At 47.7% G+C, this 16,707-nt stretch overlaps 1 protein-coding gene across 1 annotated transcript; it reads left to right on the top strand.

Moving 5' to 3' along the window:
* The first annotated feature begins 6,860 nt into the window (after window positions 1–6,860).
* On the top strand, window positions 6,861–14,723 carry GHRH (growth hormone releasing hormone). The gene is made up of 7 exons (XM_021527901.3): window positions 6,861–7,080; window positions 10,079–10,178; window positions 10,961–11,092; window positions 11,749–11,853; window positions 12,446–12,583; window positions 12,865–12,961; window positions 13,788–14,723. Exons 2-6 carry the CDS (start codon window positions 10,099–10,101, stop codon window positions 12,926–12,928), a joined length of 519 nt encoding a protein of 172 aa, XP_021383576.1. The 5' UTR covers window positions 6,861–7,080; window positions 10,079–10,098; the 3' UTR covers window positions 12,929–12,961; window positions 13,788–14,723.
* Window positions 14,724–16,707: the final 1,984 nt, after the last annotated feature.

The raw sequence follows: 16,707 nt of genomic DNA, 5'->3' as shown, positions 1-16,707 counted from the left end.
CCTGCAAATGCCTCTGGAATTGACCCTAGTAACATCACCTAGCAACAGCTCCTAGCATCAGCCCCTGGCAACAGCCCCATCAACAGCCCCTAACAACAGCCCCATCAACAGCCCCTAGCATCAGCCCCTGGCAACAGCCCCATCAACAGCCCCATCAACAGCCCCATCAACAGCCCCTAGCAGCAGCCCCATCAACAGCCCCTAGCATCAGCCCCTGGCAACAGCCCCATCAACAGCCCCATCAACAGCCCCATCAACAGCCCCATCAACAGCCCCTAGCAACAGCCCCTGGCAGCCACCCTTTGCAGCCACCCCCAGCCCTGGGCACTGCGTTGCTCAGGGCAGCCTAAGGGCATTCTGTGGCCTGGGGCACCAGGGGCAGTGGGGCCTGGGGGCTTCACCCCGTGTTCCTCCAAACCCCCCTGAGGCCGATCAGCCTCATGGTCCACGGGCCCCAGCTCAGCTGTGGGAGCCTCTGGGTGCCCAGCCCTGGTGGGTCACAGAATCCCGGGGTCAGCAAGGTTGGAAAGGATCCCTGAAGTCACCGAGTCCAACCTCTGACCCAGCACCACCTGTCAGCCAAAGCAGAGCACCATGTCAGTCCTTCCTCAAATGCCTCCAGGGACGGTGTCTCCACCACCTCCCTGGGCAGCCCATTTCAAGGTCTAATCGCCCTTTCTGTGAAGAAATCCCTTCTAATGCCCAACCTAAACCTCCTATGGTGCAGCTTGAGGCTGGGTCCTCTCATCCTGGACAGGAGCCCATGGCAGAAGCAACCCAGACCTTGACATCTCAGGCTTAATGTACTCACCCCCTAAATCCCTGTGAGGGTTTTAATCCCACCATCAATTATGTGGCCTTTCAGTCCTGGTGGGTTTCTCTTTATCCACAAGGTTTTCATCTGCTCCCTTGACATACTCTGGCAGCATCAATCAAGATGTGCTTCTGACTTTGCCCTTGACAAGACTTCATTTTTAATGTCCTGTCCAGTTTCCAGCTCTGAACTGGAGATGTCTTGATAAGATGACCTACAAAGGGGGAAATGCCTTGGGCTCTGTTTTGCTCGTTTTTGGTATTTAAAGAATCTGATTTGTTTTGCCCTTTTCCTAACCCTAAACTATCAGAAGTGCCAGGTTGGCTTTCCTGCAGAGCTTTATTACCAGAGAGCCTAAATACTTTGGGGAAAACCTAATCAGTCACTTATCTACTGAGGAAGTAAGGTATGGCATTTGGAATAAAAGGATTTTCTAGGCTGTTGCCAAGCATTTGAATTAAGTGGATATTAATGATAACAATTTCAAAGATTTTTAGCAATTGGATTAGATAATCCTTCATGTTTATTAGTGCAGAAGACATTACAGACAACTGGAGAACACTGCTAAATGAGTGGCAGAAGCCAGAGACATTTATACACATAAACTCTTCTGGCATAATAATCCTAAGAGAAAATGACTCCTAAATGGAACTTTTCCAGCCCCCAGTGAGTGACTAAGGGATAATGCCAGACCTCAGGAAAGCAGTAAATTCTGCTCTTTCACCTTCTTTCCTCCCCAACTCTAAATGTTTGGAATGAAAAAAAAAAAAAAAAAACCAACACTGAGAAGGAAGAAATAATTATTGAAAACGTCAGGAGGGACCTTATCAGAATGGATTAACAGTCCTCGCAGATGGAGTTTGCAGGCAAAGGGGAAAAGACCCTTGTTACTGTATATTTGATTAATTTTCTTCTCTCCCCAACAGAAAGGGCACTACTCACTCCAAGCAGAATGAGGCAGGTGAAGTGTGCAGTTTTTAGTTTAGTTTCTGTCCCTCCTCTCCCGCTCTATTTCACCCCAAGGCCACCAAACCCTCCAGGGCAGGAGTGCCCCAGCCTGGGAGCCACAAGCAGATGCTGCCCTCAGCCCACTGTGGCTCCCCACCTTCCACCAGCATCACACTGACCCACTGACTGGGAAATGACAAAAAAAGGAAGCTATTTATTAAAAAAAAAAGGGGAAAATTTTCCCAATACCTACCAGATGCAAGTGGATTTCAAAGCTAAAATTTATTAAACAAGGGGACATGACAATTTTGTCAGCACTCTGCTCTAAGTAGAGACAATGCTCGGGCAAGAAGTCTTTCTCCAAATCCAAACAATCTTTGGCTTTTTTTAGTCCTTTCTACATTTGTTCCTTGTGGTATTTCCTACTTGTCTTTGCAGTGAGGCCTCTTTATTACAACTCACAGTACGTGTGATCCTTGTGCTCCAATGTCTTGTCATCCTCAGGTTGCGCATTCGTATTCAGCCAGGGAAATAATTACTCATTACTGCTCTCATTTCTCATCCCTTACTGGAAACAGAGCCTTCCTCATTCCCTCTCCATTTTGCCTTCTTGATGCCAGTAACATCTCACTCTTATTCAGTTTTTTGTTAGTTTTATTCAGTTTTTTATTAGGCTTTCCAAAAGATTGAAGCTGCCTCTCCCTGTTCACTGATCCTGGCTGTAACCTTCTAGCCAAGGCTCCTTTCCAAACTGAAATGAGGGTGGTAAGACCAAAGATGAGCTCCTTAATTACTGGCATCCACTGCTGGCATCTCAGCTCTGTCTGCCACGGCTGGAGGAGGAAGGGGATGGTATTTAGAGAGCCAGAAATTCGGGAATCAGTAACTCTCAAGCTTACAGCTGAGTGTAATGTGCTGCTGCCTGGCTGAAACTCCTGGCAGCTCACTTGGGCGATGCTGAAATTCTCCAAAGCTCTGCTAGGAAATAAGCAGAGCCAGGCAGGTACAGGCTCAATAAATGGATCCCCACCTGCAGAGCCCTTCGGGCCCCCTGGCAGCTGCACATCTCCCAGCTGCTGCCATTTGCTGCTGTGCAGGCTCAGGGAGAGCTCATGCCTGAAGATTAAGCAGGCTTTTCAAGCAGGCTTTTAACACCACGAGACAGTCCTTCTGACAGCACTTCTTACACATCCTGAATTTCTGATTTATTTTGTCTGTTTTTAATCTGATCCCCTGCTTCAGAGTCATTCTCAGAGTGCAAGCAGTGCTCTCCTCCAGAGTGTCTCCTTCCTTGAGATTATTTTGATAAATGTTTGTATTCGGCTTCCTACCAAATTTGAATTCCTCCAGGAAAAATGCTCCTCAAGAAATTATTGATGTTCAAAGAGCTGAGTCTGGAGGATCTGAAGATCCAAGTCCCAACACTTTATCCTTCCAAGAAGAAGAAACCAAGTCTTGTATAATTTTCTAATGCCAAGTCTCACCACACCCACTGGGTTGGAGTTTTGGATTTTTTTTTGTTTCTTCCTCAGAAGGAACCGGTATCACAGGCTAAATCTTGTCTTTCTCATCTCATTTAAGTTTGCTTGCTTTTCACAGAAATGACTGGATTTTTACAAAGAACTTAGAAATGAAAGTTACTGTGAACACAGCAGTAATGAACACTGCAATTCAATGAATATGAATGTATTAAAATGCGCCTGACTTCTGCCACTTGGGATAAAACACTTGAATCAAAATGGGTTCCATCCTACCTCTATGGTGGCAAACCTAGGCAAAAACCATAACTTTTAGTCTTAGGCAGTTCTGTTTAATTCACCTTTAGGGCATTTGCCACAAGTTAGTCCCCACCCCACCTCTCACTCAAGTAAAAGCAAACCAGAGGGAACAGCTCTGTCCCCAGGGCTCTCTTGGAAGTGGTAGAGGGTGGAGAAGCCACCCTGTGTGACATTTTGGAGAAGTGCAGAAAAGCTTTTGACAGCTGAGAAGCCAGGATGGTTTTTTGCCATTTGGTGAGCTCTGACTGCCATTAGCTTCAGCCCTGCAAGGCTGGACCCCATTTCCCACACTGCCCAGCCTATCTGAAGGTTGTGCAGCTGGAATGGACAGGGGTGATTTTTTTAAAGCATGGCATGGAGACCAGGGGAGGTAAAGCTGAGAGGAAATCAATACTGGGAAATTGCTTCAGGATCCGAGCTCTGTGTCCTTTGTCAGTGAAGGATTGGCACTGAAATAAGAGTAGCTGGCACGTGCTTCACCCAGGGGCTGTGGGGAGGGTGGGTCTGCTTGGATGCAACCCCAAAATCCAGCAGTTCCAGATGCTGAAGTGGCGGCTCATACCTGGCTGTAGATACCATCAAGCTTGCACTGGTGTAGGCTTGGGTTTAGAGGGAAAACTGAGAGTTACCCACTGCTCATTTGTGATATTCACATTCTCTGCACAGAGAGAGCCATGATTCTCTCTCCCAGGATTTTTCCTGAGAATCTGTGAGACGCAGTGATAAAGCTCAGAGAAAGAAGAAAACAATTCTTATCTCTATTGGCTGCTCCTGTTGTTTGGCACATGTGGAATGTGTTATGGAGATTAAGAGTGATTTGTTAATTGGACACTGGTGATGGTTGTGTGGATTGATTGCCCAGTTGGGTCAAAGCTGTGTCGTGACTCTCTGGAGACAGAGGTTTTTCTTGAGTATCTTTTTAGTATGCTATAGTTCTAGGATAGTACAGGATTTATGTAATATGATTTAGCTTAATAAAAGCAATTTATTCAGCCTTCTGCAACATGGAGTCAGAGTACATTATTCCCTCTCCGAGGGTTGCTGCTTTGATGCTCACTGCTAACGTGGAGATCTGTGGGAGACTGTGAGTGTTACAAACCTCTGGTTTGGGAGCCCGTGGATGCTGGCACTGCACTTGCTGTGGTAGGGAGGAGAGATGGGGAGAAACTGGGAGGGTTCTAGGGACAAACTAAGAGGTTCTCTAAAGAGAAAAAGCTGTTCATTTTGCAAAAGTTTGTAATCTGTTGTGCCAAATTGTTATTGATACTAACCCTGAAGTGAAATTCCTGTGAGGAATGCTGTCACACAGGCAGCTTGTTTAGACTTTGAATGCCACTTTGATAGTCCTGGGGGCAGCTTTGGGGCTGTGGGGAGCACAAAGCTGCAGCCAGAGCCCCTTTGGCATGTGCAGGGGGCACCAGCTCTACACGGGTGACAGCCCTGCTGAAAAAAAGACCATGAGAACAGAGCCTGCCCTGCCAGCTCCAGCACACACTGCAACACCAACAGGGATGGATGCAGAAGTGGCTCCAAACAGCTCTGGATCCTGTCACAGTCCATAGCATCTTCCTCCAGGCAGCAGTGGGGATCACAGACATTTCTGGTGCATAAGCAGCAGCATGAGTCAGAGGGAGAGCCTGCAGAGCCTGGTGGAGAAGCTCCAAAAATTACCTGTCTGGGTCCTGGGAAGACAGGAAGGTTTTCACTGAAGATGGAGCAGGAAATCCCAGGGACAGAAATGCTGCTCTATTTATGCTGTTGCAGAACTCCTAAACTGGATGCACCCAACAGAGCCTCGAGGGTTTTTAGAAAATTTCTGCTGCCTCCTTCAATTGTTTTGGGTCTTGCATGGCAAGAACCCAACCTAGGCAGCACAAGGAAAGCCCTGGGATGATGGAGCTTTACAGAGCCTTCTGTGAAAGCAGCTCACTTGAGATATGAACACAGATCAGAGCTCTCCTAACCCAGGCTGGGCAGCAGGCAGCTATAAACAAGTCAATTATAGACTGATTCTCCCTGATCAGAGAAATATTACCTGGTATCATATACAGCTCTGCGTAAGGCAAGGGGTCAGCTGGATGGAAAATCAGCTCAAGACCAGGCTTAAGATAATGCCTTGAAATAGCACTGGCTCTTGACTGGTTTAACAGCATGATCTGATTCATCTGTTCAGCCAGTGCAGCACCAAGAGAGTGGAAGAAAAATAAATCATGCTGAAAAATTAGTGCAACTGGCCTCACACACGAGAGAACACAAAGATTCAAAAAAGCTAACAAAAATCCCTTTCCAGATTGCAGAGACTGCATGCAGCTGTGTGCACCAGGACAAGGTGCACACAGAACAAACTTGCTCTGTGCTACCCAGAAATCCCCATCTCCAGTGGATGACACAGATGATTCACCTGTCTGGCTTGCAAGAGCAATGAGAGGCAAGAACAGGGTTAGACCATCATGGGATGGTTCTGACCCCCTGCACACACAGGAACCCCAGGTGCACATCCTCCCTGCAATCCCTCTCGGCAGCTGGGGTGCCACTGTGATGCCAGGTGGAGGTATTTGGCAGCAGACAGACATGAGTCACATCATCTGCTGAAACTTCTTCCCATCATGGAGTCATGCAAGCCCTCAGACAGGACAGTCTGCATCCCCATCAATTCTGGGCATTGTAAAGTCAATATGAAAAATCTGGCAGGTGGAGCTCCCGCTGGCACTTTGTTTTGAACTCCTTTGAACTGTCCTGGTCTTCTTGGCATGAAAGCTCCATTAGTTTTAACGGGGCTTTCATGAACCTTGTTCCAGGAATGAGCAGAGCTGCCGGTGATGCAGCACCCCAGGGAACACCCCTGCCTTTTTCCAGAGCACATGGATGCAGCAGGGCTCTCCAGCTGCTCTGTGGGCTTGGTGTGAAGCTGTGATGTTTGTGAGGGACTGAAGCATGAACTGTCCCCCTGATGCAGGTATGAGTAATAAAGGAGAAGGAGGAAAAGGCTGATAATCAAAAGAAAATAAAATAGCAAAAAAAGATCAACCCTCCTGTTCAGGCGGTGTGAGAAAGTACTAATGGTTATCTCACTCTCATTGCGGACAAGAAGGAAAAAATGCAATTGCAGGGGATAGCGAAGTTTACATAGCAAAGTGAATTTGTCGTTCACTTTGCCAGATTATTGCTGTTATTTGCTCTTCATTCTTAGAGGGATAAAGAGAAATCGTGCAAATGACCCCGGGCTACGAGCACAGCCCCCTCCGCGCACACAGAAAGAGGATGCGAACGCAGCCTTTGAAATCCAGGAGGATAATTGATTCTCTGACGCGTGGAAGCCCACGGGACCCCTGAGGGAGCCGAGCTATAAAAGCGGAGGTGCAGCTCCCTGGCAGGCAGAGGAGTCCGGGAGCTCCGGAGTGCCCTGCCAGCCCTGCCAGCCCTGCCCGGCACCCACCGGGTGCTCACGGGGCAGCTCCAGAGCAGAACTTGGATCTGCAACAGGGGAAGGAGCACCTGGGTGGGAGCTGCTCTAGGAGGAGCTTGTTTTCTCCAGGAACGGTAAGTGAGAGCCTCTCTGTGCATTTAACAAAATAATGCCTATCTGGAAGTTGGGGGCAATGAAATGCAATCAAAGCTGGCACCAGGAATGAGCTTTGCCAGGTGCCTTTGTATCGTATCAAGATTTGTGCCAATATGTTTTTGTACCAACTTAGCGAATGAAACAACAATTGAGCTACATCATGAATGCAAACCAATGCTATAAATGAGCTTTAGAAAACACGTTAGATGATTACCAGCTGTAGCACAGTTCTTCTCTTTTGCTATGTCGATGTGAGTTTCTTTTTCCCTGGCACATGAACGGTGTTTTACCCACCCAGCAATGAAACTGTGTTTGAGCCAAACCAAAGTGTGAGGAGAGCCACAACTCTGTGGTACAGGTAATGCAAAGCCAGCCACGACGAGGCACAGGGAGGCACTTAAAAGGATTTCTGCTTTTCTAATGTGGCATTTCAGGGTATGAAAGTTTTGGCTTTATAAAACAGCAGGCATGGGAAAAGCCTCATTTCATCTACACAGAGGTATTTTGAAGACTGCTCAGGTTGAAGTTTCAGAATTGGCCAGAGGCAGTTGCCCAGCTCTCCAACATCACTGTCACAATGCTGCTGTTCCCACTGCACAGGATGGAACAAAGCTATTACACTTCATCTGCTGGAATGGTGCTAAAAGCTCTTCATCTTAAGGGGAATTTATTTATTAATCATTTTTTCACATGCTGCCAGAATGGAAAGGGAAGGTGTCCCTCACCTCAGGAGAATTTCGAAGGTGACAATGTTTTGCAGAGCTGCCAAGCTGCCTGCACACAGGGTGACACTTCAATTTCCCAGCTTCTCTTCTGAAATAGCAGACACATCTGGGAAGGGATGTAGAACTTTCATTTCTGATTTATTCTTGAGGGAAAAAGGGACATAGACATACCCAAAAATCTGGGAGCAGTCTGTAGCTAAGGGAGAAGACAAAGCAGGATAGGGGAAGAAGGACAAAGCCAGAAACAAAAAAAAAAAAAAAAAAAAAAAATTCATATAAACTAATAGTGGAGAAATAAAAAAAGGATCTCAAATGTTCAAAAAGCAATTATAGAGAAAACCCTCAACATTTAAATAAGAGAAGCCAGAGACAGAAAGAAAGTGATAATTAGGGCTGTGTCCTAGGAAGAGGAAGCAGACAATGCTGGGCTAGGTTTTCATTTACATTGGCACTTCTCAGTTCACATAGAAGCTTCTCTAATGCTGATTAAATCTCCTGGTTGGCACTTTCTATAGATGCTGGCGCCACAGTCTGCTGTTACCCGCTGATAAATGCCTTAGATAATTTCCTCTATCTAGAAAAATCTGACTTGGGATTTTCTTGAAGATATTTAGGGAAGAGGCACAGAGCAGCATGTTTTACCAAGTTCAAATGAAAAAGTCAAAAAGGAAAGGGAAGCAGGGGAGTTGTTCTAAAAGCAGAAGTCCTGTACATCTATCACAGTCCCCTTAAGCATTCCTTGGCTCTTTGGAGGGCCAAAGTGATTGTGCAGGAGGTAGGGGATGCCACCCATGAGCACAAGGAGCTTTGCAGGGGCCACTGGGCTATTCCCAGGGGAAATGCTGGGGGAGCTGCTGGTCCCATCTGGGAGCACAAATAACTGGAAAGAGAGACTGGGTGAGAACGACTTTGTGATAAGAAATCTCATTTCTTAGAGTGACGCCTTTTCCATGTCTGTCCGTGCACTTGTTGCACTGCTGCTAATTCTGTTATTAACTTCCCTGGTGTCAACATCAGACCCCCCTGCAAGACCTCAGGTCCTTCATCAGCCTCCCCCTCTCTGTCCAAGCAGAAAAGAGAGCTCACTGATGATGTTTTCCATCAGAGAGCCTCCCTGCCCCCCCATCTGCAAAACCCACTGCTTGAAAGTTCACTTGAGCAATCAGAAGTCCAAGCAAACCCTTTCCATCTGGAAACGGCTCCTTTTACAAGGATGTATCGTTATACATTTGGAAGGGTGTTTTTTCCCTCCTCTTAGGGAGATCAAACATCTTTCTGCTTTTTCTTGTGTATAATAAGATCGAGAACACGCAAACTTGGTATTTTAAAGGTTCCTAGCCACATTCTTAAAGAATCTTCTTTGAGCAAAAGATCAGTCGCTTTCAATGGAAGCTCAGGAAGAGCAGCATTCACTGAAATACCTTCCCACTGATGCTCGCTTGCAGGGACAAAAGCGAGGTATTCAGCTCGGCTCTGCAGCTCCCGAGGGTGGCTGACCTGGGGCCACCCTGGCCTGAGTCATCCCCAGCTCTCAGCAAACTCTGCTGGAGCTGCTCAGCCCAGCTCACCTTGTGGGGAGCTGCTCCCCACAGCAGCAGTTCAGCCCTCCCGAGGGACCCACTTCAGTCCAGCCCCTCCCCACGGAAGGAACGGGATGTGTTTTGTTTGGCAAACCAAGCTCAGCACCTGCCTTTGATAAATGACTTTGCCAGGGTTGCCTCTGTGCAGTATTACCCCTCTGCCCAGGAGTTTTATTTGGATTTCCCCGTTTCTCCCTCACTGGCCATCCAGTGAGGCAGCCCAGGCACACACCTGTGCCCTGCAGGTCCAGCCATGGGAGCCCACCTGGGAGGCCAGAACAGGTCCCAGGGCTGGCTGCAGATGCTTCTGGGCAGGCAGCGAGGTTCCTTTCACATCCCTGCCAAGTGCTGTCCTCATCCAGGAGCTTTTACAGCCTGTGCAGGGCTCCTGGGGCTCACAGCAGCCCGAGAGAGAGTTCTCCTCCAGCCACAGCAGCAGGACAGGTCAGTGAGGGTCTCCCACAGCATCAAACCCTCCAGAGCAGACACAGCCACTGCCCTCCACGGGGGACACTGGGCCACACCAAGACATCTCTGCCTTGGGAAGCACCACAGCCACAGAGGGACATTTCCAGCCCCTTTGTGCTGAGGAATGAGCAGAGGGACTGAGAACACAAAGGTGGAACTTGGCCTCCCCTCAGTGCCCTGACTCAGGCTGCTCTGCATTTTAGGTGACTCCAAGGGGTGGAAGATGCTGGATAAGGCCACCCTGCTCCTGTTCCTGCATTTAGTCTCATGCTCCATCTCCTCCCCTCTCTACCCAGCTCTCAGGTAAGTGCTGAGTGCTTTATGCACTCTCACTCTGCCTCATCTCTGACCTTGTGCAAAATAAGCAGGTGTCAAGCTAAAGTTGCCAGCACTTCTGAAAGCCAGATGAGCTCTAAATGTGTTTCTCGACCTATTTCTCTGCTCTGTCTTAGTTTTTGGGTACATTGCTGGCCTAGGGGTGATTTCCAAAGGCAGGCACCTGATGTTCAGCCCAAACAGTTGGGTTTAGAATTGAATGCTATAGAATGGGTTCTATAAAGGGAAATCTGGCATTCCCCAGAGCAGGCAGCACCTCCAGCCTGAACACTGATGTGGCTGCAGATATTCTCATACATGAAATCTACAGATACCTATTAAGATTTCAAGTATTTCCATGTTGGGTCTTAGAAGCTGCAATACTGCTTTGTACCTCTACAACTCAAGAAAAGCCCAAAATCGAGCATTGGCTTTTCTAATGTGGATTTGCAATGTCCCATAGAAAATTCTTTAGCCTTGTGCCAAAGCCATGGCACAAAGACACCAGAAACAGTGGATTCTGCTCAAGGATGCTGGGAGCTCAGTGAGGGGGATGTTTGTTTGAGGTGGCTCTATAAATCATCCTCTCACTGCTGGAAGAGCTTCAGGGCAGTTTCTAGCCGAGTGACAGACAGTACTTGTGTTACTGCTAAGATGGGATGAAAAATGGAGAAAGAAAAAGCAGGAGAGTAGGGAATAATGATTGAGAAGACTGAGCCCCAGCTGGCATCTGAGCACACCTCACAGTGTGCCTGGGATTTCTCTTGCAGGTACAGTCCAGGGCCAGTTGCTGGCAAGGCCATGAGCTTCCAGCTGCAGCACAGCAGCTCCTTGCAGAGCCAAAACCCCTTGGCAGAGGAGCAGGAGGAAGAGGGTTTTTTATCAGACCCCACTGAGAAAAGGTTTGTACCTCACCTGCCAGCCCTGCGCTGCAGGATGTGCTGGTTGCAGTCTCCCCCCAGCCCAGGAGCAGCTCAGTTAGTCCCAAACCATCACCCATGTCCAGAGCCATGTCCTGCTGTCCCCACCAGCAAGGACACACTGATGGGGCAGGCCCAGGGCTCCTGCAGGGAACAGAATTTTCCACTGAGCTCTGGGGATCTGCAGGGATGCTAGAGCCTCTCCTTTCCATCTCTGCTTGGAGTCAGAGGATCTTATTTCTGTCTGAAGCACAACAGTGGCACCAGCCCAGTGGTTTGTGCTTCCCTTACCTGTGGATTTTCTGGAGCCTGGCTCTAACCACAGGCTAGAGACCTGCTGGAGGCTCCTGTCACCTGTCCCAGACACAGCCCTCCCAGGTGCTGATGGTGCTGCTGCAGAGCACAGGAATACCCCTGCCCTGCCCTGCCCTGCCCTAGGTATTTTATTTTGCCTGCTGCCTCCATGTCCGGACTGAGCTCCCTCAAATCCTTTTACCCTCCAGCACTAATTCAGTCCAACACTATGAGGTGCTTGCTGTGGTTACCTGCCCTGGAATCAGCCCTGTGGCACCTGGGCTGTTCAGTTTTTTCTCACTGACAGCTCAGAGAGCAAACAAACTCTGCTTCCTTTCCCCCAGGATGCAGCGCCACGCTGATGCCATATTCACTGACAACTACAGGAAATTCCTGGGGCAGATTTCTGCCCGAAAATTCCTCCAGACCATCATTGGCAAGAGGCTCGGGTAAGCCCCAGCATCCTGCTGCCCTAGGGCTGGTTTTGCCTGTTGCCCTGGGCAGTGTTTTCCATACCAGGCAGAAGTACCTGCCTTTCACTGCAACAGAAGCAATCTCTCCTGCTGGGCAGAAGGACATCCTGCATCCCTACAGCCTTGGATACCCCTAATCACAGTTAGCATTAAGCAGCCTAATTAATGCTTTCCTCCAAGGCTGTAAGCATCAGATCAGCTGAGAGTTCTGCTGCAATACCAACAAGCAATAATATTTGCTGGTAATATTTGCAATGATCCTTCACTGGTAGGGAACTGTTATCCCTGGCCTGGTTTGAACACAGAAAACAGCCTCTCCATTACCCTTGGCTACTTAGATCACTGACTGCCCCTAAACAAGACCAACTGGTCAGATGCAAGCCAGCCCAGTCCATCTTCTAACAAAGCAGCAAATACAGTGACCAATTCCTTGCTGAAATTAAGCAGAATGGCCTTAGGCTCAGTCCCAGCAGGTTCTCTTTCTGTGCTGCTCAGCCTGAGCCAATCTTGGAGTGAGGGACAAAAAAGCATCTCAGAATCAAAGAGGTTTCTCATCTTCACCAAACAGAAGCAGCAAGAGCAGCCCAGGGGAAGGGGTGCAGGAGTTCCTGACCAGGCGCCAGTCCGACAGCATCCTGATGGACAGCCAGTACCAGCAGCAGATGGTCCTGAGGGACTTCCTGGGAGCCATCCTGCAGAACCAAAGGTGGGTGGGAATCAATTCATTCTCTGCTCACTGCAGGAGCACACCCAGGTCCTTATTGCTGCCTGCCTTCCAGGTGTGAACCTACAGAATTGTCATTTCAGGAACACTCAGGGAAAGAATAAGGCTGACCTCACAAGCAGGGTGCTGTCCTGAGCCAGCCTGCACTACACAGCAGCACACCACTCTGCTGTCTTCTCAGCCCTGTAATCCAGTAAAATATAGCAGAAAAGAGACTTTCTCATTGATCCCAATGATGCCATCCCTGCCCTCTTCCTTGACAGGCCCCAGGACATCGACAGCAGTGGGCTGGAAGGCTTTCCCAGCACCCTGGCTAAGCTCATGTAAATACTTCTCCCTTTTCCATCTCCCCACATTCTGGTGAGTACCATTCCCTGCCCAGTCCTGTGCATAACTCACTGCTGCTGCACTGCTCAAGGCTTGAAGGCTCTCCTTCAGTAATGCTCCCACTGCTGCCCATGGAAAAGGTGCTTGCTGCAATTTTAGGGAGGGGAAAAAACTCCCAATCAATATTGTCAGATACCTAAAACCCTGCTAGTTTGAACAGGGGGAATGCAAGTGCTGTGAAGCTGCATGTGGGTGTCTGGGAACAGGCTTGCAGCAACCCAAAGCAGCTTTGCAAAGCTATCTGAGATAGAGTGCCTGAGGGTCTAGGCCAGGCTAAAGGCAAACCAGTCTTTCTCCAGCAGCAGGACCTGTCTCTAGGTCCTGGGGCATGTCAGATTTTCACTGTATTGGGCAGCAGAGAGTTTTACTGTTTTCTGTATCCCTCAATCGTGAAAATGGTCAGCTGGGACTTGAATTATGCTCCAAATCTTGCCATTCCTGGGGGAACGAGAGCCAGCAAACTCTCCCTCCTTGGGAATACCTCCACTTGATCAGCTGTCCCACAGAAATTAAGCCTGTCCAACCCTGCCAGCACAATACAAAGGGGTGTGGAGAGATCAGTGTGCACACTGAGCAAAAGAGGGGCTGGGAAAGAGAGGGAAAATCAGAACTCTACATAAATCACACCTGTGAATTCAGCTGGGAGAGTATAATATTTCAGCATCTCTCTTGCCATGCTTGACTTGGTTATCTTTCCACAGATAAGGTCAGTCAGGAAAAGCCTCCAAAGGATGAAAAAATTTCTGTGTGTGCCTATGAAGTTTTCTGGTAATTCTCTTTTCCTCCTCTTTCTGTCTAGAATAATTCAGAGCTCATGGACCAAACTGTACAGTGAGCCCTTCACAGCACTGAAGACAATCCCAGATGTGAGCAGCTGGAAACTGATGCATACACTCCTCAGATCTGATCAAAGGAATGCAGTGCTGAAGCACTACTTAATTTACTCCAGCCTTTACAATTTAACTCCCCTCTTGAAATATTGCTCCGTACTAAACCAGAAAAAACCCACTTCTGTGGTTTAACCTCAGGCTGCTTTACACAGAGACTAAAAACAAGTGATACACTTGTAATCCTGGGGATATTCGGTCTACTAATTAAGGTTTCAAATCACAAAGTGTGGCAAAATTTCTGCCAAGTCATCTTTCTGTTTGAGGACCTGATTAATAAATATGAGGCCACCAAAAGGCACCTTTAGGCAACTTAGTAAATTGATTAGAGCGTTCTCTAAATTGATGCTGATGGCACAACCACACACAGCAAGGATCAGGGTGAGGTGAGACATGAATCCACAGGTCTCCCATTCACTGGAAACACTGCCCAGGGCTGCTGCTGCCTGGCTTCTGACACAGAGCCCTGGCAGCAGAAGGAACTCTAAAATGCTCAGCTCCACTGCCTGCTCAGCCTTGAGGAGTTCAAGCTGAAGTTACAGCCCTGCCAGAGCTAAAGGAGATCCCTGTGCATCACACTGGGCTGGCACTGTTTCAACTCAAGCTCCTGTTGAGTGCCAGCCCCTGGCTCTGGACTCCACCGTGGCTGCAGTTCCTGTGAGTGTTTTAAAAGGAGTAAGTTATTATCCCAGTGACCTCATACAGCTCCTTCCTCCCTCTCACCCCAGTCCCCCTGTTGTTTGTGTAATAATTATGTCTTCAGAAATGTAAACAGCACCAGGATGGGGTCTGCTCTTCCATCAGCAGCAGGAAATAAGAGTCATTCTAAATAAACCTGTCCAACAGCAGGTCAAGATGGCTCTTTTGTTGAGACCTTAATGTCTTGATTCTGGGCCCAGAATGGAAGGTGCTCCTCAGAGGCAGTTGTCAAGTGCACCAAGGATGCCTCAAAACTGGGCTACCAAAGGCACCAGCTCCAGTACCAATAATAACACCAGGCTGGAACCACAATGATCTATAAATGTGTGTTAAAGCCTATGAAGTCTTCCCTCCTTGCACTCCAACAATCCCTTGTTAGTCTGGAGCAGTTACCATCGCCAGGTGACATGTTTTAGGGCAGGAGGCTCCAGTGTGCATGGAAATAATTTCATCCTTGCACCAAATCCCTGTTACAGCCCTCCCTGTTCAGATTTTACAATTCCAGCACTGGGGAAGTATTACAAAGCAGCCAGCAGGATGGGGAACTCTGAGAGGATGTTGAGGGAGATCAGAGAAGCTGTGAAATCAGCAGGAGCATGGATAACTGATAATGGAAAACTGCTACCCTTCCATGGGCAGGCAGCTGTCAGAGACATCTTTCTGCTCCACAGTGCAGAAATACACAAAAGAAGTAGCCTGAGTACTGAGTATACACCTGAGTAGCCTGGTTCAAAATGGGTTTGTAAACCTGTTCTGTAACAACACACTCAAAGCCATTAGGACTTACTCCCTCCAAGGAAAGGAATTACAAAAAATGAAGACGATTCCTAAAGTAGACATAGTAGCAAAGTGAATTTAAACTCTTAAGTGGCATAAAAGGCACAAATCACTGGATTGGATACTGCAAAAAAAAAAAAAAAAAATCAAAGCCCTTTCAAAAACATTTAAAAAGTGTTTGGGTGATTAAATCTGTGTGATTAAATGGATGGGTGAGTGTAGCTATTTGGAATAAAAGAGGCTTATTTTGAGGTTCATTTTGCTTCAAAATGAAGAAATATATGCTCAAACTCTGCGAGATTAAATATAAAAACAAATAAAGCAGATAAAGATATCTGAGGACTAAAAGACCAAAATACTAAACACAATCTTTCCTAATGCATAAGTAGCAAAATCAATATCAACACACAGAGCTTAGAGAAAATACACCACAGGGACACTCCAAGATTTTCCTTTTGCATCCTTGTTCTCCTTGGGTAACACTGCAGCTCCATAGGCACAGGGAAAGTTCTGTCCTACCACAAAGCATCAGCAGAAAGAATTAGTAACAAAACAAAGCTTCTAAGTGAGCAGTAACAAAATATGATGCTAAAAAACCATTTCAGGATAAATGACTATGAATAGTAGCTTAGTTATTTCTTACCTAAAACTCCTTTAGCCCCAGAGGACTTCAATGCAGCCCGAGATCTGGTGTTTGAAGCAGTGCAGAGAAGGTCAAAGAAGTTCATTAAACCTCTGTGGGCCCACCCTAATGTTTACACTGAAGCAGCAGGTAGGAACAGCTACAAAGAGCAGGAACAGTGAGCTAAGTGTGAGCAACAGCAGGGGGAAGAGACAAGGTGGATTTAATAAAGTGGGGTCATGTCTCACACATGTGAAATGCTTTGGAGGATTCAGTTCCACACCCTTTATCCACATGCTTGCTTGCTGATGTAATTTTCCTGGATTTCCAGAAGACATTTGATAAAGGCCTTTAAAGAAACTACCCTTGACACAGGATGCACAGGAGCAGGGGAGGGAGCAACTGTTCAAGTTTTTCATGTGAAAGTTGCTCATCAGGAGGAGATTTAAGGCCTTTGGTTATTACTATCTGTGAGTCCTTCAATAACACCCAAAGCTGCTGCCTCAGCACTGCTTGGTGGTCCTGAAGGGAGTAATTAGGTGGGAAATGAGAGTTTGAGTAACTCAAACATGGCCATATGGCAAGCAGCAGACACCTGGCTTTTGGTTTCATAGAAGACCAGAAGCAACGACCTCATCACACTCGTATTTGGAGTGAGAAGGTTGCTGCCAGAGGCTGGAAAGAAAGTGAAGCCCCCAAGCTGCCAGGTCAGACACAGCCAGGCACACCAGCAC

The sequence above is a fragment of the Lonchura striata genome, chromosome 20 (genome assembly GCF_050655825.1).
Source record: "Lonchura striata isolate lonStrDom1 chromosome 20, ASM5065582v1, whole genome shotgun sequence".
NCBI classification, from domain to species: domain Eukaryota; kingdom Metazoa; phylum Chordata; class Aves; order Passeriformes; family Estrildidae; genus Lonchura; species Lonchura striata.
This window is presented reverse-complemented; position numbering and strand designations above follow the sequence as displayed.